Genomic DNA, 26208 nt, shown 5'->3' with positions numbered 1-26208 from the left:
CGTCTCCGATCCGAAACCCCGGGGATCATTCAGCCTCCACTTAACCCTCTCCCCGCCCTGGCCCTGACATTGCGGAATAAAGTTGCCAACTCTGATTGGAGATATTCCGGGAGATCTTGTCACATGACCGCATGCCTTCACCCATCCTCTCCTGTCAAAGAGTTTTATCACCCCTCCCCTCCTTCCCCTCTCTACCCCCTTCCCCCACCCCCACTGCTGTTTAAGAACTGAAGCAATAGGAACTGGATAGGCCACTGGGGGTCTATTCCAACCAGCTCCACTTTCAGTAAGACTATGGCTGATCTCTCACAACTCCACCTTCCTGCACTCCATCCCCTCAGTATCCAAACCTCGATCAAGCACTGTCTTCAATATGCTGAACGAGTCTCCAATGCCACTGGTTAGGCAGGGACCCCCCCCCCCCCCCCCCACACACACACTGTCCCGGGCTGATGGCAGTAATGTCCTGGAGATGAATGGCTAGCACAGCCCCAGAGGATGCCATGCACTCTCTCACGCCATGGCCATGCCATGTAGTGCCGGCACCTGAAGACTTATTGGTGAAACACTTGGATATTATCTGAATGCGTGACTCGCTCGGGGATTGCTGTTGTTACACTTCCCTGTGAGATTGTATTTTTAAAAAAGCAGAACGTGATGATTTCGCGTTGTTTTTTTAATTTGCACATTACTTCTGGGCAGAATAATCGTCTTCTGAACGCGCCAGAGAACAATCTGGCCTTTGGAGCAACAGAGTTCTGTGTCTTAAAAAAAAGTAAATCTCTAGGCGCGACGGGCCAAATGGCCTCTTTCTGTGCTTTGATTGGAAAATTAGGCGCCTATCAGCAGTGAAGAGGGGCGTTTTGGCCTGAGCTCCTCAATCCTATAATTTGTTGGGAATATGTGATACCCCCTCCCCAGACACACAGAGACACACACACAAACATAGACACAGAGACACACATTCAGACACAGTCACACACAGATACAGAGACAAACACAGAAACACAGACACAGAGTCGCAGACAGACACACACACACACACAATTACAGACAGAATCACACAGAGACACAGACTGCGACACAGAAACAGAGTCACAGATAGAATCACACAGATACACAGATACACAGACTGAGAAACAGACACAGTCACAGATAGAATCACACAGATACACAGAGACACAGACTGAGACACAGAGACACACAGACAAAGACACAGAGACACAGAGTTACAGACAGAATCACACTCGGACACAGAGACACAGACGGGGACAACCTGTGACAGGGTCGGATTAACCCTGCGGATCTGTCAGTGATTCCCCAGTCCGCACACGGGCAGGCACGTGTGGGTTGCTGGAGCGCCGACTCCTCCCGTTCAACTTGCTGGGAATTAAAATCGAAGATAATTCATCGAGTAAGGGGGACGTTCAGCCCGGGAGAGTGAGGGCCCGAGTTCCCAGAAGCTGGCAAAGAGAAAGCAACTGAGCGTTCAAGGCTGAGCTCGCCAGGAGAGTAATAGTGCATTCGTCAGTTGCTTTAATTTTTGTCTTTCTCATAGCCGGACGCATTGCCGAAAGAAGGTATTTAATTTCTGTCCTCTGTCAAAGTGAAGCATTAATTTAGGTTGTGATTGATCTTGCTGGCAGTGTATTTAGCGGTCTGATTTTCGGAGGATCTATGTTAAGAGAGGGGTAGATGGATTGATTGCAAGTTTCAAAATGATTGGCGGCACTTGAGACGTCTTCCCATTAGCCCAGGAATAGATAGGACAGATAAGGTGGCGTTTTGTTTATTGGATTGTAGGCCAGGCTGATGGTGATTTTCCGGAAAGCGCTTTCCCTTCCCTCTGTTTAACAATGCACATGTGTACACTTCGCATAAGGATGCTCTGTCTACTTCGCTGGCGGCCAGCTCACTGAATGCAGTGCTCAACAGAACATCTCCCTTTTCAGTCGTTGCTGGCAACTCACCCAAGGCTGCTTGGCTCGGGTGACGGGATGAATTTATAAGAACCCCTTTCTTCCGCGACTTGGGCAAAGTGGCTTGCATGCGAGGGGAGGGAGACGCATGAGTGTGAAAGGCGCCACATACTTTCCGACCCCAAGTGAAGTGAAGTCCATCAGTCCTTGTGTTGAGAAGAGTGCGGTGTCTCATTCATTGGAGAGTACAGTCACTCCTCTCTGCACTGTTAGGGAGACTGCATCGCCTGGGTCAGGATTCCTTACTCTAATGTGAGTGCTCATTTGTGTGTGTGTGTGTGTGTGTTTTAATAATGAAGACTGTGGCATCACATCGGATTTTATTTTCCACCTTTTTTGGGGGGAATGAGCACAGTCTCGTCTTCGTGGACTTCCCTCCTTGTCTACGTCCCAGCCACATTTGGCTGCAGGTGCTGAATTGTTTGGCCAGGATTCAGTCCCGCCAGTGGCACCTCTGGAGACAATGCTGCAATATTGGTGACTGCGGATTGGAGGGGTTGGGGGGGGGGGGGGGGGGTGTGGGGGTGGAGTGGGGAGGGAGAGAGAGGGTTTATTCCTACCAGTTTGTGAATGAAACCAAAACGGCGACAATGCGAGATGAGGCGGCAGGTGAAAGGGAGTAACTTTTTAAGAGAGGAGCTTTTGCTTCTTCCCCGTGGAGATTGGCAGCCAAGATCCCAGCCCCACGACTTTACAGGGTGCTTTAGTGTCAGCCACTGGGAGGAGGCATTTGACTGTTTAATTTTAATTTTAGACTCCTCCACTCCTTCCCCGGTCATTATAAATTCGCATCCGCACCGACTGATTCACCGTCTCGGACGGAGATCGATCAAACTACAGACTATTACTCACCCCCTCCGCCCCCCCCCCCCCCCCCCCACCACCATACCCACACACACAGCGGAGTGGACAAACTCCCAATGAATCAATAAGTTGCCCTCCCCCTTTTTTTATTTCCCGCTCTGTTGCGAGCCGGAACCTGAGCTGATTTGAAAACACTTCTTGCAGAGAGAGAGAGAGGTAGGTGGGTAGATAGCTATTTCGGGAGCTTTGCTGTGTTACTTGATGCGCTTTTTGAAGTGGGCAGCTTCGTCCCCCAGAGCCGAGAGCACCTTGCTGTTCACATTGGCGAGCAGCGGAGGTCAGTTACTGTCAGAAGCACTACAGTCCCCCCCTTGGCCTCAGCTACAGGTTCCTGCTTGTTCCTCCTCCTTCGAACCCAAGCAGTAACGGAAAGCAAATCCGACAGACTGATTGAACTGATTTGCATTTACTCATGATTGGTTTTAACTTGCACATCGGAAAGTCTTTCTCGGTGTGTTTTCTGATCACTAGAGTGTTGGACACATTTCTGATCAGTGTTTTGTTTAACTGGGACTGGGCGTGTGTGTGTGTTTTTTTTTTCATTGCAAACCTCCAGAATCAAGTCGCGTTGGGTAATTCTGTGAGAGCGACTGGTTCGGTTTCAGCAGAGCTTGCAGTTGACGGTCTGAGCAGATGGGGTCGCTCCAATGCTTGCTTTGACTTGCAGAGCTGTCGTTGTCCTTGTTGGCTCTGGCTGGCTCTTGCTGCAAGACACTGGGACAGCAAGAGTGCTTCGCAGTCCGCTCGTAGAAATCCCCATCTCCCTCCGCCGCTCATGATATCTGGCGTTTTAATTAGAGCCACTCAACAGCATTGAAATGCCAAGTTAAAAATGACAACTGAGATTGGCGAGAGGAAAGATTTCCTTTGGTCTCATGCCTCCGCCCGTCCCCCACCATTATATAAAACACAGTGCCGGACAGATTAATGTGACGTTTCCAGCCAATTTAACATTCCCGCATCCCAGGTAACCTGAGTTCCGATTTAGCAACCCGCGGAACCGTTCAGTGCCCGGAGAAGGATTCGAGACACTCCATAGATCACTGGTTAAATATGAGGGAAACTCGTTCAAATAGATAGGACTCGTAAATATCAACAGCGGCTGGAGAAAAGGGCATTCATCGCTGTGCAATATCCTGTCAAAATTAAGGAAGATTTCATTAAAAGAAAGACTTAGAATCCCTGCAGGGCAGAATGAGGCCATTCGGCCCATCGAGTCTTCACCGATCACAAATCCCACCCAGGCCCTATCCCCGTAACCCCACACATTTACCCTGTTAATCTCCCTGACACGAAGGGGCAATTTATCATGGCCAATCAACCTAACCCGTACATCTTTAGACTGTGGGATGAAACCCACACAGACACGGGGAGAGTGCAAACTCCACACGGCAGTAACCCTAAGATAGAATTGAACTCGGGTCCCTGGCGCTGTGAGGCAGCAGTGCTAACCACTGTGCCGCCCATGGCGACTTCTGTCACCTTTCCAGACTGCTCTGACCTTGGGGAGGGGAGGGGGGGGGGGGGGATCCAGCTCTGAATTAAATGAATGAAGGGACATCGCTGGGTTGACACCAATCTCAGATTAGAAATGCAGGGCTTCATGACTGTTTTGACAAAATCGGGGAATCTTGAGTGAGCCCTCGTTGACTGGCCTTGCTGGCAGAATGCAACAGTTTATGCAAGTTTCTCCAACATCCCCTCCCCGCCCCCCGCCACCACCACCAACCTCACATCCCTTGTATTCAATACAGCAAATCCTCTGATCACCCCTTTTCAGAGTGGTCGCAGAGACAGAGGAAGGTGATTGCTTTTTTTTTTCGCCGTCCCGGTGTTAACCCTCCTATCAGTGTATCCCACTGGGTTTATCAACCTCGAAATCGGCCTGCTTTGACATGCAGAGCTGTCGTTGACTCTTAGGTTAAAATATGCCGCGGTGGACTTTGTGTGAGTGCAAATGTTGAGAATGTGGGACAATGCAGAAAGCTTGCTGTCTTTAAAAAAAAAACACAATCAAAACTACTCTCTTTGCCAGAACCGGCTGATGACATTTCTTCCTTCTTTCTGCCCCCCTTTACCCAACTAGTCAGCCACCCCCAACCCCCCCAGCAGCCCCGGGGCTGACTGATGTCCGCAGCAGTGCTAACACCATCTCATTGCTGAGTGACTCTTGACCCTCGCTACCTCCCTGGCCTCACACCGAGGCATTGTAAAGAAGGTGTCCCCCCCCCCCTTGCTGCCCGCCGCGGGGGTGGGGGGAAGGGGGGAGAGACACAGACCTCATCCGCTAGCCCATCATAACAAAGATTTTAATTTAAAAAAAAATAAAAGCGACTAAGCCACCAGGGGACCCGAAGGGGAGGCCGGGCTATTTGCGTGATAGATGCCAAGCGAGGAGGAGATGTGGTCAGGAGCGGCAGTGAGAGCCAGCCCATTGCTTCTCTCTCCCTCTCTCTCTTCCAGTGCTGTATTTCCACGTCAGAAGACTGAATGTGCAGCAGTGCGGTGGGATGGATGCTTGCCTTTTTCTAGATGTCTTTTTTTTTGGCAATTGACTGATCTGACGTCTGAATGTGCACAGTATTGATTCTCACCACTGGATTTTTTTGTGTGTGTACCGATCTTTCCTCCCACTTCCACCACCCCTCCCCCCCCCCTCCATCCATCCCTCCCTCCCTCCTCCTTCCTTCCGACACTCCATCCTCCTCTCCCTCCCTCCAGCGCCGCTGAGTCGGACTTGTGTGGATGGATTTCTTCAAGAAGCTCCGAGTCTGAAAACATGGGCGTCCCGCCATCCCTTGCAGTGGAGGAGTTCTCCTTTGCGCAGTGAATGAATGAATGAAGAACATGCGGGGATTGCTAATGGTTTGGGGAAACATACGCTCTCGCCGATCCCTCGCTGCTGCCTTCTCCGTGACCATGTCGTGATCCTTTCCGCCGGCCCACCCATCCGCTCTCGCTGGTCCCTCAGTCCAAGCCAGCCGTGGAACCTGCTACAGGAGTGGCGGGGGGAAGAGAGAGAGAAAAATAAAATAAGGTGGGGGAGAGAATCTACACCCCGGGAATTGCTCCTAAATACAAAACAAAAATCATGAAGATTATCTCTCCGCTTCTAAACAATTTGGTCTCTGAGTGTTCGACTAGACTTTTCCTGTGCCTCTTGTGGATGGGATATTCTCAAGGAATGACACACGTTTTAAGAATCGGTAAGATGTTGCATTTAAATTATTTCCCCCAATCTCATTCACAAACCGCGCGCTGTTAAAACTTGTGTGAGCGCTGTCTCCGGTCAGGACGCGGTTTGACTATACGAGTCCCACTGTTTCTCCCCCACCAACCCACCCCCATTGCGTTGACGGGGACTACATTGGTCTAGTCTATTCTGTAGCAGTTTTAAAAAGAACCTGTTCGTCCCAGCTTCTATTGCCAGCTCTGAATGAGCTTGGACCAGCGGTGTAGACGCTGTTGTCATCTTTAGCACTGTTATGGCATCCCATGTTTCCTTTTGCACAGAGACACTTTATGAAGGCTACAAACTTCTCGCAACACTACCTGACCCCGCATAAAGTTTATGTTCCAGCCACATTGGTCAATTTATTGGCCATTTATACCTTGTATAAGATGCGAACGGAGTCTTGGATGAAGGAAACAGCCCCAATGTCCCATCGCCCGCAGATTTCTTATCTCCGGTCATAAGGAAATACCAGATCCCCAAAACGAGAGGATTAGTGCAAAATTGTAAATGGATAGGCTTTGAGGGACGGGCTGGGCTAAAACTCACGGTGTAATCTCGAGCAACATGTCCAGCACAGCCTCTTGTACATAATGACAGTTATGCGATTTATAACTGGACACAAATGTATGCGCACTTCCAAACTGAACAGCTTGATCATAAAGTCTTTTTTTTCTCTCGCTTGCATACTTACAGTTTGTAATTAATGACAAGAACGGCGCGGGGGGGGGGGGGGGGGAGAGGAGAAGTTGTGTATGGAGTGTCGGAGACACAATTAAATATTTGCGATGTATGTGTGAAATCAACTGATATCAATTAGCGCTTTCAGTTTACAAATAATTTCGAAATCCGACTCTTCACCAAGGCAGATTTGAGCAATTAACTCGAGAGAGAAAAAACGAATATCTGCCACTAAATCGCAGCATGCACACATGTAAATATTTCTACTACAGACTTGAGGTCTGAGGGTGTTCGCAAGGTGGGCTGGGGTGGAGAGACCTCTGGATTTGGAGGTTGGTGTAGCTCCGGGAGCAACAAGTCCTAGGGGTTAAAAGAGCAAATGTTTATTGAGTTGTACGCTGATAACAATCGCCCAAACCAACAGGGTTATTTATTGATTGGATGCGCTGGGTTGGCAGTGGTTCATCTCCACTTCCGTGTAGTCGCAGGTTGGTGATCTGAACAGTTAGCATTAAGAGTATTGAGAGCGCTGTCGCCCTCTTAGCAAATGACATGAACACTCACGGTCACTCTCATATAGTTTAACTTTATTTATTAGTGTCACAAGGAGGCTTATATTAACACTGCAATGAAATTACTGTGAAAATATACTCTACATCTCATATACTCTACATCTTGTATGCTCTACACCTCATACTCTACATCTCATATACTCTACATCTGATATACTCTTTATCTCATATACTCAACAGTTCATATTCTGTACATTCATTCTATACATCTCATATTCTATATCTCTACTCTACATCTCATATATTCTATATCTATATTCTACATCTCATACACTTTGTATACCATATACTTTACAAATCATATACTCTGCATCTCATATACTCTGCACATCTCATGCTCCAGGTCTCATGTACACTAAATGAGAAAAGGCACACTGAATCCACAGCCACAGGTTATTGAAGCTAAGAATATATATGTATGTATAATATATATAGTGTGTGTGTAATAGCCGGAGGTTGAACTGCCACTGTTGATGAAATATGGTTACACTTGCACCTGACTCTGAAAACTGAAGCAATCCACTATGTTCATAATAATACTGCACTGTCCACTCCGCTCCTCAACAGCCGTCTAGCCGAACCTTTTGGTTTCTAGTCGCTGTTCAGAGCCAGAGTCTGGAGTTTCAACACTGGCAACCTGAATGCAAATCGCTGCATAGAGATTTAACTATGACCTTACTGAAATCCGCTTGGGGTTGAAGGGATGGTGTCTCAGAGACTGGCATCGTGATTATATTGTTGTGCCTCACTAAACCCGCGGGGCGCTTGTAATCCCATCTTTGTGCGTGGTATCCGTCACCCAGACACACAACAGCGGGATCAAAGCATAAACACTACACGCTATGGCCCTCTCCCCGCATCTATATCCTGCTCTTTTCGGGCAAGATATCCCACAGTATCACCGTGGGTCTCTGTCCCTTGATGCCATGGACGTTTTACTCAGCGCTGTCAGGATTGGAAGTTGCCAGTATCCTAGTTTCCTGGCGGGTTCCGCGCCAATCTGTCCCCAGCACCGCCACACAGAGTGACTGTCACCATTGGTGAGGTGGCAGAACCATAGACACGGCTTTCCTTTGGAATAACCTTGCCAGGTCACATCCCTGCTTCATTGTGTCAGGGTTCTCTCTCCGCCTCTGGTGTTTTGAAAGCAAACAGCCGGCGATCCCCGGGCTGAGCCGACGTGAGCTTGATTCGCTCTGACTGTGCGAACAGGTACTGGGGCGAGTGAGAGAGAGAGAGGCAGACGGCGCATTTCAACTGTTTAAAAGTCAAACTGCATCTCCACTTTAGCTGAGCGCTATGGCAACGCGTGAGGACTTGGATTCCTCCAACTATCACATTTGACATGGGCCACCATCTTCCCTAAGTGTCCCTTATCAATCCCAAAGTTGTCACAATTAACATTTCCTATTTAATTTTCTCCTGTCAACCTGGGGAAGAGGGGGTTGTGGACCTTTTCTGGCATTGAGGGACAGAGAGCCGGCTCTGCTAACCATGATGACACGTTCCACTTTAAGGCTGCCCTGTTGCTGCATTATGAAATGTTTCTGCTACCTGGCAATCGATTAAACCAGTTAAGTATAAACATGCCATCTGTGACTGCAACCTTCACACTATCAGTCGCTCCGGTAATCGGCGCGCAAGCTTCTTAATTGTCCCATGGATCCAGATAGCATGATTACCAATGCTGAGGAAAATGTGGAACCAGCCGCGCCGCCCCCAAGTGCAAGATAACATACAGGCTGCCAGTGTCAAGCGCACACAGTATCTATCGCTGCTTTCATTTCGCCCTGCGTCAGATTTAACACGAACCAGGCTCAGCACACACACTGCTTCGGAATAAGTGCAGAGCTCTTTCCCTGTGATCTCGTAGCGAATGCGACCCCACTAGAAAATGACTGAATCGTCAGTAATACTAAATGCCTTTTTTTTGTTTAGCTTAATTGACACACTGTTCCGATCTTACTGTCCATTGTTTTGACAAAACAAAAAAAAACACTGCAAACCAGCTGTGGAGGAGGCTGCTCGATGGGCCTGTGTTTTGGTTCAGACAGAAGTTGCATGGAAACGTGCGTTTCACTGCAGACGTTGTTGCTTTTCAGCACCCAGGACAGCGGCACCGCGTTCACCGTTCCAACCTGTTAGTCAGAGGCAGGACTGCAGTCACCCACACGGTCTCACAGGCAGTGATATATTCGCTGTCTGAATCTTAACCAGGGGCACCGTCTCGGGTCACCGTGCCGTACAACCAGTGGAGTCAGAAAACAGCCTGAGCCCCAAACATTGCCGCAGTCAGAACCAATAACCCGCTGCAGGAAGGGAGGTAGAACCACAGAGTGCAGCCACCACCATCCAAAACGATTCCAGTCTTATTTATAACGAGTCAGAATCTGGGTTATAACTGCAGCTAGACCCATAGTTACAATGTGGAACTTCACTAAATCCTGAGTAGTTTTTTACAGAGAGTGGTGGGAGTCTGGAACTCGCTACCGGGGAAGGTAGTGGAAGCAGATACGATAGGGACTTTTAAGGGGCATCTGGACAAATAGATGAATAGGATGGGAATAGAGGGATATGGTCCCCGGAAGGGTAGGGGGTTTTAGTTCAGTCGGGCAGCATGGTCGGTGCAGGCTTGGAGGGCCGAAGGGCCTGTTCCTGTGCTGTAATTTTCTTTGTTCTTTGGTATACATGTGGCAGTGTAGCACTAATGTTAATAAACCCCCCGTTAGTGCTCTCGAGATGCAAGTTCAATTCCCTGCCACAACAGCTGGTGGAATTTAAACTCAGTTACTGAATGGGGAATATTAAGGTCCTCCTCCCACGAATGGCATTTTCTGTTGTTGTTAGAAACCCATCTGGTTCACCAACGGAACCAAAAGAGAGAAAAGAACTGACATTTCAAGTCGTTTCTCTCCTTACAGCTGCTGCTAGACCTGCTGAGATTGTCTGAATCTGGTTTCAGATTCCAGCATCCACAGTAATTTGCTTTTATCCAGTGGTCCACTAATGCCCCTTCAGGGAAGGACATCTGCCACTAGACCTGCTCAGGCCTCCATGTGACTCCAGAGTCATAGCAATATGGTTGACTCCCAACAGTCATTTGAAGTGGTCTAGCAAGCTATTCAGTTCAGGGGTAATTAGGGATGGGTGACAAATACAGTCACACCAGTGACGCTCATGAAAGAATAAAGCAATAAAAAGAGGAATCAGTCACTGAATGATATAACACAGAAGGTCATTCGACCCACTGTGCCTGTCCTGCCTCTTGGATACAGCTAGCCTCCCTGCCTTATTATTTACGCATACCCCTGCAATTATTTTTTTCGGTTTTAACATTTATCCAGTTCTCTTGCGCACTTATTATTGAATCAGCTACCACAAGCCCCTCAGGCAGTGAATTCTAGATCAAAACAACTTGCTGCATTAAAAAACTCAACATGTGGCCCAGGATATAAGGACACAGAATCATGATTCAACAATTTACACAGTCTCAGCACTAACCAGACCCCGAACCAGAGCCACAGGCTGCTCTTCCCGAGTTTTCCAGGGACAAAATGGAGCCCCCATTTACTAATAAAGAATTATTCACACGCTTGGGAGAAGCTGGAAGCTGCTGCCTACATTTTTTCCTTTGGTTGGTGGTGCAGGTTGGAGGGACTAAGACTTTGGACCTGGCCTTTGGAGGCAAAACAGTCAGGGAAAGGAAAGCATGAGTGAAAAAACTATGCACTGAAACGAATGAATGGGCTGACAAGCGAGCACTGCAGTCAACAACACCAAGACACCGGACTGCTACAGTGCAAGAGATGGTGCTAATGCTGGCCATGACTGGAGAGGCACAGCACCCTAACCAACCACAAAATTATAACTCCTACCTACTGTGCGGAAACTACAACCCCTACACACCTCAAAACTACACACCCGACACCCCTCAAAACGACACCCTTACACACTGTGAAACTGCACCCCCAACACAATGTGAAACTACACCCCCTACACACTGTGCAGTTACAACCCCAGCACACTGAAACTACACCCCCTACACACTATGAAACTACAACCCCTACACACTGTGAAACTACAATCTCTCTACACACTGTGAAATGACACGCCCCAACACACTGTGGAACTACACCCCCTACACACTATGCAGTTACAACCCCAACACACTGTGAAACTGCACCCCCAACACAATGTGAAACTACACCCCCTACACACTGTGCAGTTACAACCGCAACACACTGTGAAACTACACCCCCTATACACTGTGAAACTGCACCCCCAACACAATGTGAAACTACACCCTCTAAACACTGTGAAACTACACCCTCCGAACACTGTGAAACTACACCCCTACACACTGTGAAACTACAACCCCTACACACTGTGAAACTACATCCTTCTACATATTGTGAAACGACACTCCCTGCATACTATGAAACTACAATCCCTACACATTGTGAAACTACAATGCAAGTCTAAAGAAACAGATGTGATGGAACCAGATGGGGAGAGGTAGAGAGTAACAAAGAGTGGGAGAGTTCGACCTGGCACAGCTACCTGAAATTTCAAAAGAAACCGTGACTGACTGCTCTGTCTCACAGTGAAACACAATTGCTGGCTAACCAAAAACTTTTACTTGCTGTGAAAACTGAAAATGTAATGGTAATTTATTGTTGAAAAGCAAAGCGATGGGGGTTGGGTATGTAGCCTTTTTTTATTTCACTGGCTCACATCCCACCAGTTAAAATGTTTATCAAATGGCTCCTCAGGCTGACAGAATGGAAGCTTGGCTGAGTAGGGAACAGATTCCAATCCTGCCACAGTTACCAGCTCTCGGTATAGACAACTCTTGCAAGATGTGTTAATTTAGAAGCGTTTGGGCATAAAAGGTGAAAGGGCCACTTTTGACTCCTTGAGATTAAATTCAGCAAACTGAGATCCCAATATGATCATATTCAGCCTGCCCTTTCTTTGCTGATCTTCCCATCTCTTTCTCTTTCTCTCTCTCATGTGTAATTAAACTGGTTGATTGAAGTCACAATATTCCTGGGGCAATAAATAAATAGCAATGCATATTTAATGCGATTTAGGATGTGGGGTAGACACTGAATTAAATACAGTTCTTACGGTGCTAGAATTTTAATGACTGCATACTGGCTGACTGTATAAATTGTCCTGTACCAGATTAATTGAAAAAGCAATGGGGGTTATATATTCTCAGTATTGTATGGCTGAAGAGGAGAATAAAACGATAATCGAATGATATAGCACCATTGATTAGGTGTGGGTTAGGTTGATTGGCCATGCTAAATTGACCCTAATGTCAGGGGATTAGTGGGGTAAATATGTGGGGTTATGGGGATAGGGCCTGGGTGGGCTTAAGGTTGGTGCAAACTTGATGGGCCAAATGGCCTAATGCTGCACTGTAGGGATTCTATGATCGCCCAGGATGAATGACAGATTTGTACGGAGCCCCCAGATTTATTTTGATCTCTAACCATATATGAATCAAGGATGCCACTAACATCAAAAGGAACAAGCGATCACATACACATCAGCAATTCACCTCCCAACCATCTGGTAGTTCGCAAAATCTACACAAAAAAACTCCTTTATTATGAACATGATCACCTTCTGGCAGTGAACTAACCATCTAATGTGTTGCTAATGGTCAGGAATAGCAACCATGTGAGCTCTTAACCATGATGATTGGACATCTGGGAGGTAGAAATTCCGTTCGAATAGTGTTTCAAAAATGGGTGATACTATAATGGCCGCCTGTTATATGTAGTGCCTCACTTTCACCTCCATTAACCGCAATGAAACTGAATATCAGGCATTGTACATAGTGGACCATCAATGTAATATTTGTTTTAAAAGGGGAGGCAGTGGCCTAGTGGTATTGACACTGGACAAGTAATCCAGAGACCCAGCGTAATGCTTTGTGAACCTGGGTTCGAATCCCACCATGGCAGATGGTGAAATTTGAATTCAATAAAAATCTGGGATTAAGTGTCTAATGAAGGCCATGAAACCATTGTTGTAAAAACCCATCTGGTTCACCAATGTCCTTTAGGGAAGTAAATCTGCTGCCTTTACCCGGTCTGGCCTACATGTGACTCCAGACCCACAGCAATATTATTGACTCTTAACCGCCCCCTCAAGGGCAATTAGGGATGGGCAATAAATGCTGGCCCAGCTGGTGACACCCATGTCACATAAAAGAATAAAAAAAAATTGCAGCAGTGCCTGGGTAGAATTTCTACTCCACTGATGTTTGTGCAAAGCAACACCAGTCGACAGCTCACACGCTGTGACATAAGAATTCATAATCACTTCTTCAAAAAATATCTATCGCAAGGATTATTTGGACAGCAAATGGATGGCTAATGGTTCTAAACCTGCTCTGGATTTTGAAATTTAAAATAGATGTCAGCATGAAATCAACAAAATCCACGCGGAATTTATGGCCTGTACAATTTGTGCAATATGTACAAGAAACGTTGCATTTTTGCCTGTTAATGAATGGAACCTAAATGCCCAACAGGTTATTATTAATGAGGAACAATGTGCATAATCATGAACATAAATGGAAGACCTACAGAAAGCTAATCTACACCTTGCACATGCAAGTATGCAATGCAGAGGGATGCAATTTTCAACGAACACTGCGTTAGAGAGTAACTTGGTATGTGAATGATGACACTCCTAAATTTTTGCAGAGAGGTCTGGATGTGCAGGTCCACAGTTCCCTAAAAGTGGCAACACAGGTAGCCAAGGTGATGAAGAAAGCATATGACATGCTTGGCTTCATCAGCCGAGGCATTGAGGACAAGAGTTGAGAAATCATGTTGCAGCTGTATAAAACCTTGGTTAGGCCGCATTTGGAGTATTGTATGCAGTTCTGGTCCCATACTACCAGAAGGATGTGGAAGCTTTGGAGAGAGTACAAAGAAGATTTTCAGGGATATTGTCTTGTCTCAATGGCATTGGCTGTGAGAAGAGATTGAATAAGGCTCTTTTCTTCTCTTTTTCCTTCACAGTAGGTTATGTAGGACCGAGTATTTTATTCACCATTGATAAATTAATTGATTGAATCATGATACCATCTTAAAAAAAAACCAAGTCTTTTCAGACCAAAGTTTGGTTACAGTGACTTTAAAAAAAATGTAAAGGCCGCAGAAGGCGTGGGTGCATTGCCACATCGTCATCTATTGGACCTGGCTCTGAATGCAGCGCAGAATGATGAAATGGAAAGTTTTGGCTTTCCGCAGACTGTGTGAGTTCTGCACGAAACAAGTTTCAACAGTTTCAGCCCAGAATGAATTGGTAATGAAACTGGCAAACTCCATCAAAGACAGCACAAAGATGGCAGGCGTGGGAAGTGAAGAAAACGGCACTCATGCAGCGGAAGTTGTTCTTCTGGGAGTGAGCCTACAGCAAGTTGCTGGGGAAACACATTGTGCTCCATTTGACATGGAAGCCCTTCTTGTTGGTAATGGGTGTGCGTCGTGAGAAAATGTCCCATACGTCATTTCTGTCACCTTGAGTAGTAAAGGAATGAACAATGTAATAATTCGTAGTCATCGAAACAATTTTTAGTAACGCACTAAGGTGAAAGCCAGCACTATAAAATGGTGTGGAATGAGATTGGGGAATTCAGGGAATGAAAATTTAGTCAGACTCTGTGCTTAGTTGGTTAAAGCGCCTATGTAGTAAACAGGTAATCCTAGGTTCAAATCCCAACAGAGCCCTAATCCCTTTGGGTGGCATAGTGGCACAGTGGTTAGCACTGCTGCCTCACAGTGCCAGGGACCCAGCTTTGATTCCCAGCTTGGGTCACTGTCTGTGTGGAGTTTGCACGTTCTCCCCATGTCTGCATGAGTTTCCTCCGGGTGCTCCCACAATCCAAAGATGTGTGGGTTAGGTGTATTGACCATGCTAAATTGACCCGGACTAGCTAGGGTAAATGCATGGGGTTGTGGGATAGTGTCTGGGTGGGATTGTGATCGGTGCAGACTCAATGGGCCAAATGGCCTCCTTCTGCATTGTAGGATTCTATGATTCTAGATGCTGAAAAGCATGGTCAAAGAGCTGAGAGGTAGATGCATTTGGGAGAGCACTGTAAGTTGACTGGAGGCGTTGGTACTACAGGAAGAGTGTAAGGGAGAGAGAAACGAAAGAGATGGAAAAGATGGAGGAGGGAATTCCATGCAGGGAGTTGTAAATTAGAACAGGCATGGATTGGGGGGCAGTGGGGGCGGGGGGGGGGGGGGGGGCGTGCAGAGAGAGGGCAGAATGGGACATGAGTGGAAGCTGATGATGAAATATTATGAGATAAATTGTGGGCAACAAAGTTCAGATGAGTTGTGGTGTAAGACATAGCAGCTTAATGATGAGAGCAACAGAGATGATGATCCGGGAGGTATTAAAGGTGGGAAAAATATGGAGGAAGCAGATGGACATGAGGAAGCAGATGGACGTGAGCAATGTTGTGGTTTGATCACTATTTGGAAAGAAAACAAATTTGAACCTATAGCAAATATGTGATTCACGGCTGAGGAGAACTGCTGATGCGACATAAAGCAGTCTGCAACTTTCAAGACATAATTCATAACAGTTGTAAGTTATTTAGCAAAAAGGTGATTATTTTTCCATGAACCTTTATCCTCTATGATGCGCAATGCAGTCATCTTATCAATTATTGAGTTTTCATTGTTGCCACCTTTAAGAAAATGAAAAATGCAAAGGAAATGAATTAAAAACTTGCACTTATGCAACTTCTCATAACTTGCAGTGGTATCTCAATGTACTTCACATTCATTACCTGTTATTTGAACATAAATAATAGCTATTTTGAACAGAGAAATAACCTTTGAACAGCAGTCAAGATGAATGACAAGTTCATCTGTCTTTGTGCTCCTGGTTGAGGGAGAACATCAGCACAGCTCATGAAATCTTTTATGTCTGCTTGAACCACTGGAACCAACTGATGGTACATTGGTTTAATATCTAGTCTGAAGGCTGGCACCTGTGACAATGCCGATTTCCTTGGTTTGGCATTGTAGTGTGGACCTAGGTCCTCAACCAGAATTCTGGAGCTGGCTTGGTTCAACAATGTTTAACTCAAGAGTTGAGGATTCCATCAAATAACAATGATTAAAAGCTTCACTTTTCCGTCCTAACATTGTGAAAGATTACTATTTGTCTGCCATTATTTGCTTATGGTCTTGAAGTTCAAAGATGTGCAAGTTTGATTAGCCATTCTAAGTTGCCCCTTCGTGCCCCAGATTAAGGGGATTAGCAGAGTAAATACTTGAGGTTTCAGGGTTAGGGTCTGAGTGGGATGCTCTGTTGGAGAGTTGGTGCAGACTCAATGGGCTGAATGGCCTGTTTTTGCACTGTAGGTATTCTATGATTCTAACAGGATCACTGAGAGCCATATTTCCAATATCGCCTAGACTTGATTGGTGTTCTTAGTTATCTATTTTTCTCTTGGGGGATATAGCTTTGTATCAATATTCACAGGCCTGAGGCACAGTAACCCCTCTTCCTGCATACATTAATTTTATTCCCCAATCAGTTCAGCAAACGTTATTCCTGTTTCGGTTGTTTATACCATGCATTGTTCTCTGGCCAGAAGAGTCATCCCTCATCATGGCAGCATTATTGGTTACGAGGATGAGTGCTTAAGGTCGATTCATCCTCATTCCTGCTTTGTACCACTCGCAACAATTCAGCACCACTGCTTTGGGAAAAATTCTGCAAAGATATTAGAAATTCAGCAATCCCCTAAGATAAAATATGATTATTGTGAAATTGATTTTCCTTGATGATTGATTTTCAGTAACCAGCTGTGATGAATTATTTTAACTTACAAGCTATGTGCCACTTTCTATTTTGGTGAAATTGAATAAGACTGTTCTCAAATGGTTGGTCTTTGAAAGACATGCATGGTGGTATTTGATATTTTTAAATGTTCTCCCGAGCAAAGTCAAACCATGGTTGTATGGGACACACGGAACAATTTTGGTTTTCTATTCATTTATGGGACATGGGTGTCGCTGGCTGGCCAGCATTTATTGCCAATCCCTAGTTGCCCTTGAGAAGGTGGCAGTGAACTGTCTGCTTGAATCGCTGCAGTCCATGTTCTGTTGGTTGACCCGCAATGTCGTTAGGGAGGGAATTCCAGGATTTTGACCCAGCGACTGGGAAGGAACCGCGATATATTTCCAAGTGAGTGGCTTGGAGGGGAACTTGCAGGTGGTCTTCCCATTTATCTGTTGCCCTTATCCTTCTAGATTGAAGTGGTCGTGGGTTTGGAAGGCACTGTCTAAGGATCTTTGGTGAATTGCTGCAGTGCATCTTGTAGATAGTACACACTGCTGCTACTGAGCGTCGGTGGTGGAGAGATTGAATGTTTGTAGATGCAATGCCAATCAAGTGGCTGCTTTGTCCTGGATGGTGTCAAGTTATGCTGTGACTTAGTCAAAAATCCGTCATTTGATGATTTTTATTCCTTAATTGCAGTTGATATATTGCACTTGCTGTTTGGATAATATCCATAGGATGCAACTATTTTAGAGAGAACCTTTGCAGAATAATTGCCATCTGAGAGCTATTATGCACAGAAACAATGATAGTTAATCAGCAGGAGAAAAGTGCAATGTTTAATTTAGCGCGTCGACGGTGCTAAAGATTCTGAAGCAGTAATGGCCTACATTCACCCAGGATGGAGGAAATCATAATCTGCAAGAAATGCACGCAGTACATGATGGAAAGCCAAAGGGAATTAATAAATGATTCAGATAGATTATTGTAGGAGCATTCTGGACACTTGTGGATATTCCTGTTATTTGACAAGAGCACCATGTCAACAACAGGACATTGCAGTGAATATGTTTCTGCACAACATCGTGGGTCGATGGGCTTGCTTCTGTGCTGCACTATTCTTTGTTCTATGTTCTAATTTATTGTCATGATACGACTGCTGCAAATCCACCTGCCACACTTCTGCCACAAAGTAAAATCTGTCACTTTCAGGTCACCACTCCAATCAGGCTCCCTCGTAAAAGAAATCCGAGTTCCCTTTATAAATAGGTCAGCAGCACTCAAATTAATGTATTATTCCACAGATCACAGGGCTTGACGTGTCCATGCGGTTTATTTTGCCAGGTGATGCAGGGTGGTTTCAACATATCTGAATAGATTTAATTATATGGTTGTTTGTGTTTCTATTTGGATCTAATATACTTATGCTGGAGTAAATTTGAGTCAGAGTCATAGCGATATACAGCATGGAAACAGGCCCTTCGGTCCAACTCGTCCATGCTGACCAGGCTTCTTAAACTGAACTAACCCCATTTGCCTGCGTATGGCCCATATCCTTCGAAACGTTTCCGATCATGTACCTGTCCAAATGTCTTTTAAATGTGGTAGAATCATAGAATCCGACAGTGCAGAAGGAGGCCATTTGGCCCATTGAGTCTACACCGACCACAATCCCACCCAGGCCCTATCCCCATATCATCATGTATTTATCCAGCTAGTCCCCCTGATACTAAGGGGCAATTTATCCCCTTAGTTGTAATTGTACCTGCCTCCACCATGTCCTCTGGCAGCTCATTCCAAATACGGCTAGATCAGGCAAAAGCAAAACAGAGAGCAAGGGAAGTCCAGATTAAACACAATTTATTTCAATGCAAGAGGCCTGACGGGCAAGGCAGATGAACTCAGGGCATGGATGGGTACATGGGACTGGGATATTATAGCAATTACTGAAACATGGCTAAGGGAGGGACAGGACTGGCAGCTCAATGTTTCAGGGTACAGATGTATAGGAAAGATAGAACAGGAGGTAAGAGAGGAGGGAGAGTTGCACTTTTGATCAGGGAAAACATCATGTACTGAAAGGGGATATATCCGAAGATTCAGTCACTGAGTCCAAATGGGTAGAACTGAGAAATAAGAAGGGGGAAATCACTTTGATAGGGTTGTATAGGCTATAGGCCCCCAAATAGTCAGCGGGAAATTGAGGAGATTACAGATAGCTCCAAGAACAATAGGGTGGTAATAGTCAGAGATTTTAACTTTCCCAACATTGGCTGGGACAGCCATAGTATTAGAGGGTTGGATGGAGAGAAATTTGTTGAGTGTATTCAGAAGGAATTTCTCATTCAGTATGTGGATGGCCCTCCTCTTGGGAAATAAGGAAGGGCAGGTGACAAAAGTGTTAGTGAGGGATCACTTTGGGACCAGTGACCATAATTCTATTAGTTTTAAAATAGCTATGGAGAATGATAGGTCTGTCCCAAAAGTTAAAATTCTAAATTGCGGCAAGGCCAATTTTGATGGTATCAGGCAGGAACTTTCAAAAGTTAATTGGGGGGGTCTGTGGGAAGGCAAAGGGACATCTGGTAAGTGGCAGGCTTTCAAAAGTGTGTTAACCAGGTTCAGGATAAACACATTCCTCTTAGAGTGAAGGACCAGGCTGGCAGAAGTAGGGAACCCTGGATGACTCGGGATATTGAGGCCCTGGTCAAGAAGAAGAAAGAGGCACATGATATGCATAGGCAGCTGGGATCAAGTGAATCCCTTGAAGAGTATAGGGGGTGTAGGAGTAGAGTTAAGAAAGAAATCAGGAGGGCAAAAAGGGGACACAAAATTGTTTTGGCAGATAAGGCAAAGGAGAATCCAAAGAGCTTCTAGAAATACATTAAGGGCAAAAGAGTAACAAGGGAGAGAGTAGGGCCTCTTAAGGATCAACAAAGTCATCCATGTGCGGATCCACAAGAGATGGGTGAGATCCTAAATGAATATTTCTCATCAATATTTACTGTTGAGCAAAGCATGGATGTTAGGGAACTTGGCAAAATAAATAGTCATGTCTTGAGGAGTGTACGTATTACAGAGAAGGAGGTGCTGGAAGTCTTAAAGCGCATCAAGGTAGATAAATCCCCGGGATTTGATGAAGTGTATCCCAGGACATTGTGGGAGGCTAGGGAGGAAATTGCGGGTCCCCTAGCCGAGATATTTGTATCATCGAAAGTCATGGGTGAGGTGCCTGCAGATTGGAGAGTGGCAAATGTTGCGTCTTTGTTTAAAAAGGGCTGCAGGGAAAAGCCTGGGAACTTTAGACCTGTGAGCCTCACATCTGTGGTGGGTAAGTTGTTGGAAGGTATTTTGAGAGGCACGATCTACAGGCATTTAGATACGCAAAGACTGATTAGGGACAGTCAGCATAGCTTTGTGAATGGCAAATCATGTCTCACAAATTTGGTTAAGTTTTTTAAAGGGGTAACCAAGAAGGTAGATGAGGGCAGTGCAGTTGATGTTGTCTACATGGACTTTAGCAAGGCCTTTGACAAGGTACCGCATGGTAGATTGTTGCATAAGGTTAAATCTCATGGAATCCAGGGTGAGGTATCTAAACAGATACAAAATTGACAGAAGCCAGAGGGTGGTTGTAGAGGGTTGTTTTTCAAACTGGAGGCCTGTGACCAGCGGTGTGCCTCAGGGATCAGCGCTGGGTCTTCTGTTATTTGTCATTTATATTAATGATTTGGATGAGAATATATAGGAGGCATGGTTAGTAAGTTTGCAGATGACACCAAGATTTATGGTATAGTGGACAGTGAAGAAAGTTATCTCCAATTGTAATGGGATCTTGATCAATTGGGCCAGTGGGCTGATGAATGGCAGATGGAGTTTAATTTAGACAAATGCAAGGTGATGCATTTTGGTAGACTGAACCAGGGCAGGACTTACTCAGTTAATGGTAGGGAATTGGGGAGAGTTATAGAGCAAAGAGATCAAGGGGTACAGGTTCATAGCTCCTTGAAAGTGGAGTCACAGGTGGACAGAATGGTGAAGAAGGCATTCGGCATGCTTGGTTTCATTGGTCAGAACATTGAATACAGGAGTTGGGACGTCTTGTTGAAGTTGTACAAGACATTGGTAAGGCCACACTTGGTATACTGTGTGCAATTCTGGCCACCCTATTATAGAAAGGATATTATTAAACTAGAAAGAGTGCAGAAAAGATTTACTGGGATGCTACCGGGACTTGGTGGTTTGAGTTATAAGGCGAGGCTGGATAGACTGGGACATTTTTCTCTGGAGCGTAGGAGGCTGAGGGGTGATCATATAGAGGTGTATAAAATAATGAGGGGCACAGATCAGCTGGATAGTCAATATCTTTTCCCAAAGGTAGGGGAGTCTAAAACTGGAAGGCAAAGGTTTAAGGTGAGAGGAGAGAGATACAAAAGTGTCCAGAGGGGCAATTATTTCACACAGAGGGTGTGAGTGTCTGGAACAAGCTGCCAGAGGTAGTAGTAGAGGCGGGTACAATTTTGTCTTTTAAAAAGCATTTAGATAGTTACATGGGTAAGATGGATATAGAGGGATATAGAGGGATATGGGCCAAATGCGGGCAATTGGGATTAGCTTAGGGGTTTAAGGACAAGTTGGACCGAAGGGCTTGTTTCCATGCTGTAAACCTCTATGACGCACCACCCTTTGTGTGAAAAAGAATCAGGTGCAGCAAGTAAAATTGTTATGGCAGTAAGTTGTACATTAGAGTTGGTTGTTAAAACTGAAATACAGGAGTGCCAGTATAAGCCTTGAACCTGCTCTGCACTTCATATAATATTAAGGATCTTTAAGATCAATTCCACATGCCTTTCATGGTAGAATACGGTGAATTACAATTGCTGATTTGCTGCATATGATCACACTATAATTTGTAGCAGATGAATTCAATTTGCATGAGAGGAACATTAACTCACTCCCCAATAGCTATGTAAATGGATTAAGTGATTTACACTGAAATAAAGATTATATTAAAAAAGTCTTATAAATCTATATTAAAAAAAATCATTTTATGTTGGGATCATTCTATTTTGTGCCAAGAAAGTTATAATCTCATGAAATGGCCTTCATTTATGGTTAAGTTACAGTTAAATGATTCCTTTATATGCTAATACAGAACTCATGTCACTTTGTAACACACATTTATATAGGTGTATTGAAGATTATGTGTGTTGCCAATATAAACACGAATGTAAATTGGAAAATAAATTATAATAAAGTTAGAATTATTGATTACCTTGCACTTCAACCAGATATATGACCCTCTTTTCAGATTAGGTTAAAAAATGATAAAAGACGGAAACCAGTTATTGATCTGAACCTTGTTCAGTACAACGTCTGACGGATATGCTAGCCCCTAAGTCTATTTGTAAATGAAAAGCTGATACAAGATAAGTACTACATCAGGTGGAAACTCAGCATCACAAACCTAGATTAAATTTGTAACTTTAATTTACTGCCTTCTAAAAAATATATATCTTTTAAAAGTAATATGCTACAATCTTTGTGAACTTGTCTGTATAGCTCGATGCACCTGCTCCACATCTATATTTCACATTTGATTGAAGGCTGCCCTGTGTAGCTTTGATACCCGTGGCGTCTTTACAAGGCATTGAAAGTATTGATCTGAAAATATACCGGCCAGTAGCACTAGTACGATCACGGCACTGCAATTTTAACATCTTACGTTAAAAGCAAATCATGTTAAGGGAGCAATGAATTACAGACATGGAAACATGAACTAGCTGCAGATTGGATTCATACTTTTTTTTTCATGACAATGGCATACTCAATAGCAGATTCTTAGGATTGGAGGTCTGTTAAGAATGCACAAATAGGAAAACTAAAACACTCAATAGGTTGGTCAGTATTTGAAATTCTTTTAAAAATTGGTTAATACATTTTCTTTTTGTTTTCTCTTATTACGGTAAATTTCCATTTAATTTTCCTGCCTTGCTCCATCTATCCTCAAGGTGACAATTCACAGTTGGGTATTTTTTATGGGCATTATTAATCTAACGAATGTCTCAGCACCCACCATCTTGCATGTGCCTGGAGTGTTCGGCCAATTAACAGCCTCTTCTCATCGCTGCTGGGATCTTGCCAGCTGCAGGTCAACCTTCTGCCCTGTGTCAAAAATGTCTGATGTGCAATAGTGGCCTTCATGTAGGCTCAGGGGCCATAATTGGGCATTCTGAGGCCCATCGAGGGGCACATTGGTGGCACTGAGTACCCCTGAGGCAACACCTCCACCTGCCCCACCAACATCTCCCCCCCCACCCCCCCAACCCCCTTGCCTGGGCCAGACTAACTGGCTCTGGCCCCAGACTCCACTCACTGATTGGCAAGATAGCTTGTTCCCCATGGTATTCTCTATGATGGATGCTGTAGCCACTGCTCCTGGTGGCGTTGCTGAGATTGTTGTGCTGCCTCTGTCCTCTGATGGGGTGGCAGTTCCCAGGGACAGGTACTGATCCTTTAAGACAATGGGAATTTCAATGGTAACTAAATGAGTTGGATAGCTGAATAATGCGGCCAGGGAATCTCACAATGGCCCAGGCGGAGTTGCCTCTGGAGTTTGGGAGTGTTGTGGGGGCTTTCCCCACCCTCACCAAATTCTGGCTAATTAGTGCACTTCACATGGAGATAATTGGAGGGCAGGGGCTGGATGTTTGAGGCCAGTTGTGAACTGCTGATTCAGCATATACCAGGCCCGTCTCCAAGTTAGGAGTGTACACTGGGAGATCGGGGTACCTGCGCAATAGCTCCCCAAGAACTCAGCAGCTGGCTTCCCCGGCGAGTTTAGACTCTACCTCCCTACTGGTGAGAATGCCATCCTGGCACTTTTTTTTGCACTGAGTGCCATAAGATTACGACTCACAGCTCATCAAAAAAACTGAGGCATTCCCTCCTGAATATAGAGCTATGCTTCAATGCTGCCCTCTTCACTGCCACCAGTCAAAGGGATTTCTTTTTTTTAATTTAGTGAGGCAAATTAACAAATTGCTGTGATTTGATGGCACTTTGTTAATAGAGTTTTGGAAAAAATGTGTGCTCTTGATTTGTTTTTTGCACTTCTAATGAGAAGGATTAACAATTTATTGCATTTCGATGGTGCATTGTTTAATTATTAATTTTTCCCCATTTCCCAGTTGCATGGGTTAATGAAACAGGGTCCAAACCAAACTCATGCCTCAGGCAGTGTATTGAGTTGGCGACTACACATCACAGTATTTATGTACAGTAGCTGTTGTACTTAAAGCATTTGGGGCAATGTTGAGGGAATTATCACAGTTGTCACAAGCTGATTTTGTTGGGATTCACAAAAATGTCGACAATGTAGGCACTGTGAAGTATTATTTCAAACTAGATTGTCTCATTAAAAGGAACCATTTGCTCAGAATATCAACTTGCTTTTATCAGCAACTTTAACATAGTAACACATCCCGGGGTGCTGCACAGAAATGTGTCAGACTAAATCTGACACCAAACTACATGAGCCGATAAGGGGAGATAATGGCCTAGTGATATTATTGTGAGACTATTAATGCAGAAACTTAGCACATGTTCCGGGGACCGAGGTTCGAATCCTGCCATGGCAGATGATGGAATTTAAATTCAATAAAAAATAGCTGGAATTACGAATGTATTGATGACCATGAAGCCATTGTCAATTGTTAGGAAAAACCATCTGGTTCGCCAATGTCCTTTAGGGAAGGTAATCTGCCGTCCTGACCTACATTACACTTCAGAGTCACAGCAATGTGGTTGACTCTCAAGTGCCCTATGAAATGCCTAGCAAGCCACTCAGTTCAAGGACAACTAGGGATGGGCAATAGGTGCTCGCCTGCCAGCGACACCCATGACCCACAAATGAGTAAAGAAAAAAAAATACTAATACAAAAGCAAAGTATTGTGGATGCTGGAAATCTGAAATAAAAACTGGAGATGCTAAGTCAGACAGCATCTATGTAGACAGAGACAAAGTTAATGTTTTAAGCAACTAGTTTTTAAAAGAACTGTAAAAAGTTAGAAATGTGACAGGATTTATGTTTTAACTGAGCCAGTTTTGATGAAAGGTTATTCGCCTGAATTGTTAAACCCCCTCCAATTCGATTTTCAAGTTTGCTGATGACACCACCGTAGTGGGTCGGATCTCAAACAATGATGAGACAGAGGACAGGAATGAGATAGAGAATCTGGTGAACTGGTGCGGCAACAATAATCTCTCCCTCAATGTCAACAAAACGAAAGAGATTGTCATCGACTTCAGGAAGCGTAGTGGAGAACATACCCCTGTCTACATCAACGGGGACAAAGTAGAAAGGGTCGAGAGCTTCAGGTTTTTAGGTGCCCAGATCACAAACAACCTGTCCTGGTCCCTCCACGCCGACACTATAGTTAAGAAAGCTCACCAACGCCTCTACTTTCTCAGAAAACTAAGGAAATTCGGCATGTCAGCCATGACTCTCACCAACTTTTATAGATGCATCATAGAAAGCATTCTTTCTGGTTGTATCACAGCTTGGTATGGCTTCTGCTCTGCCCAAGACTGCAAGGAACTACAAAAGGTCATGAATGTAGCCCAATTCACCAGGCAAACCAGCCTCCTGTCCATTGACTCTGTTTACACATCCCGCTGCATCGGCAAAACAGCCAGCATAATTAAGGACCTCACGCACCCCGGACATTCTCTCTTCCGCCTTCTTCCTTCGGGAAAAGATACAAAAGTCTGAGATCACGTACTAAGCTTCTTCCCTGTCGCTGTCAGACTTTTGAATAGACTTACCTTGCATTAAATTGATCTTTCTCTGCACCCTAACTATGACTGTAACACTATATTCTGCACTCTCTCGTTTCCTTCTCTATGAACAGTATGTTTTGTCTGAATACCGCGCAAGAAACAATACTTTTCACAGTATCTTAATACATGTGACAATAATAAATCAAATCAAAATCAAATCAAACCAGTTTCCCTCTCCACAGATGCTGCCAGACCTGTTGAGTA

The 26208-nt window shown here is 44.9% G+C and overlaps 1 protein-coding gene across 1 annotated transcript in view; it reads left to right on the top strand.

Moving 5' to 3' along the window:
- The first annotated feature begins 5934 nt into the window (after positions 1–5934).
- LOC144494077 (glutamate receptor ionotropic, kainate 2) overlaps positions 5935–26208 on the top strand; it is a 481311-nt gene continuing 461037 nt past the window's right edge. The window contains exon 1 of the mRNA XM_078213654.1: positions 5935–6049. Within this exon, the coding sequence (XP_078069780.1) occupies positions 5935–6049 (115 nt within the window). The remainder of the gene's footprint in view (positions 6050–26208) is intronic.

The sequence above is a fragment of the Mustelus asterias genome, chromosome 5, assembly GCF_964213995.1.
Source record: "Mustelus asterias chromosome 5, sMusAst1.hap1.1, whole genome shotgun sequence".
In the NCBI taxonomy this organism is placed as follows: Eukaryota; Metazoa; Chordata; class Chondrichthyes; order Carcharhiniformes; family Triakidae; genus Mustelus; species Mustelus asterias.
Note: the sequence above shows the minus strand (reverse complement) of the source record. Positions and strands in the feature narration are given on the sequence as shown.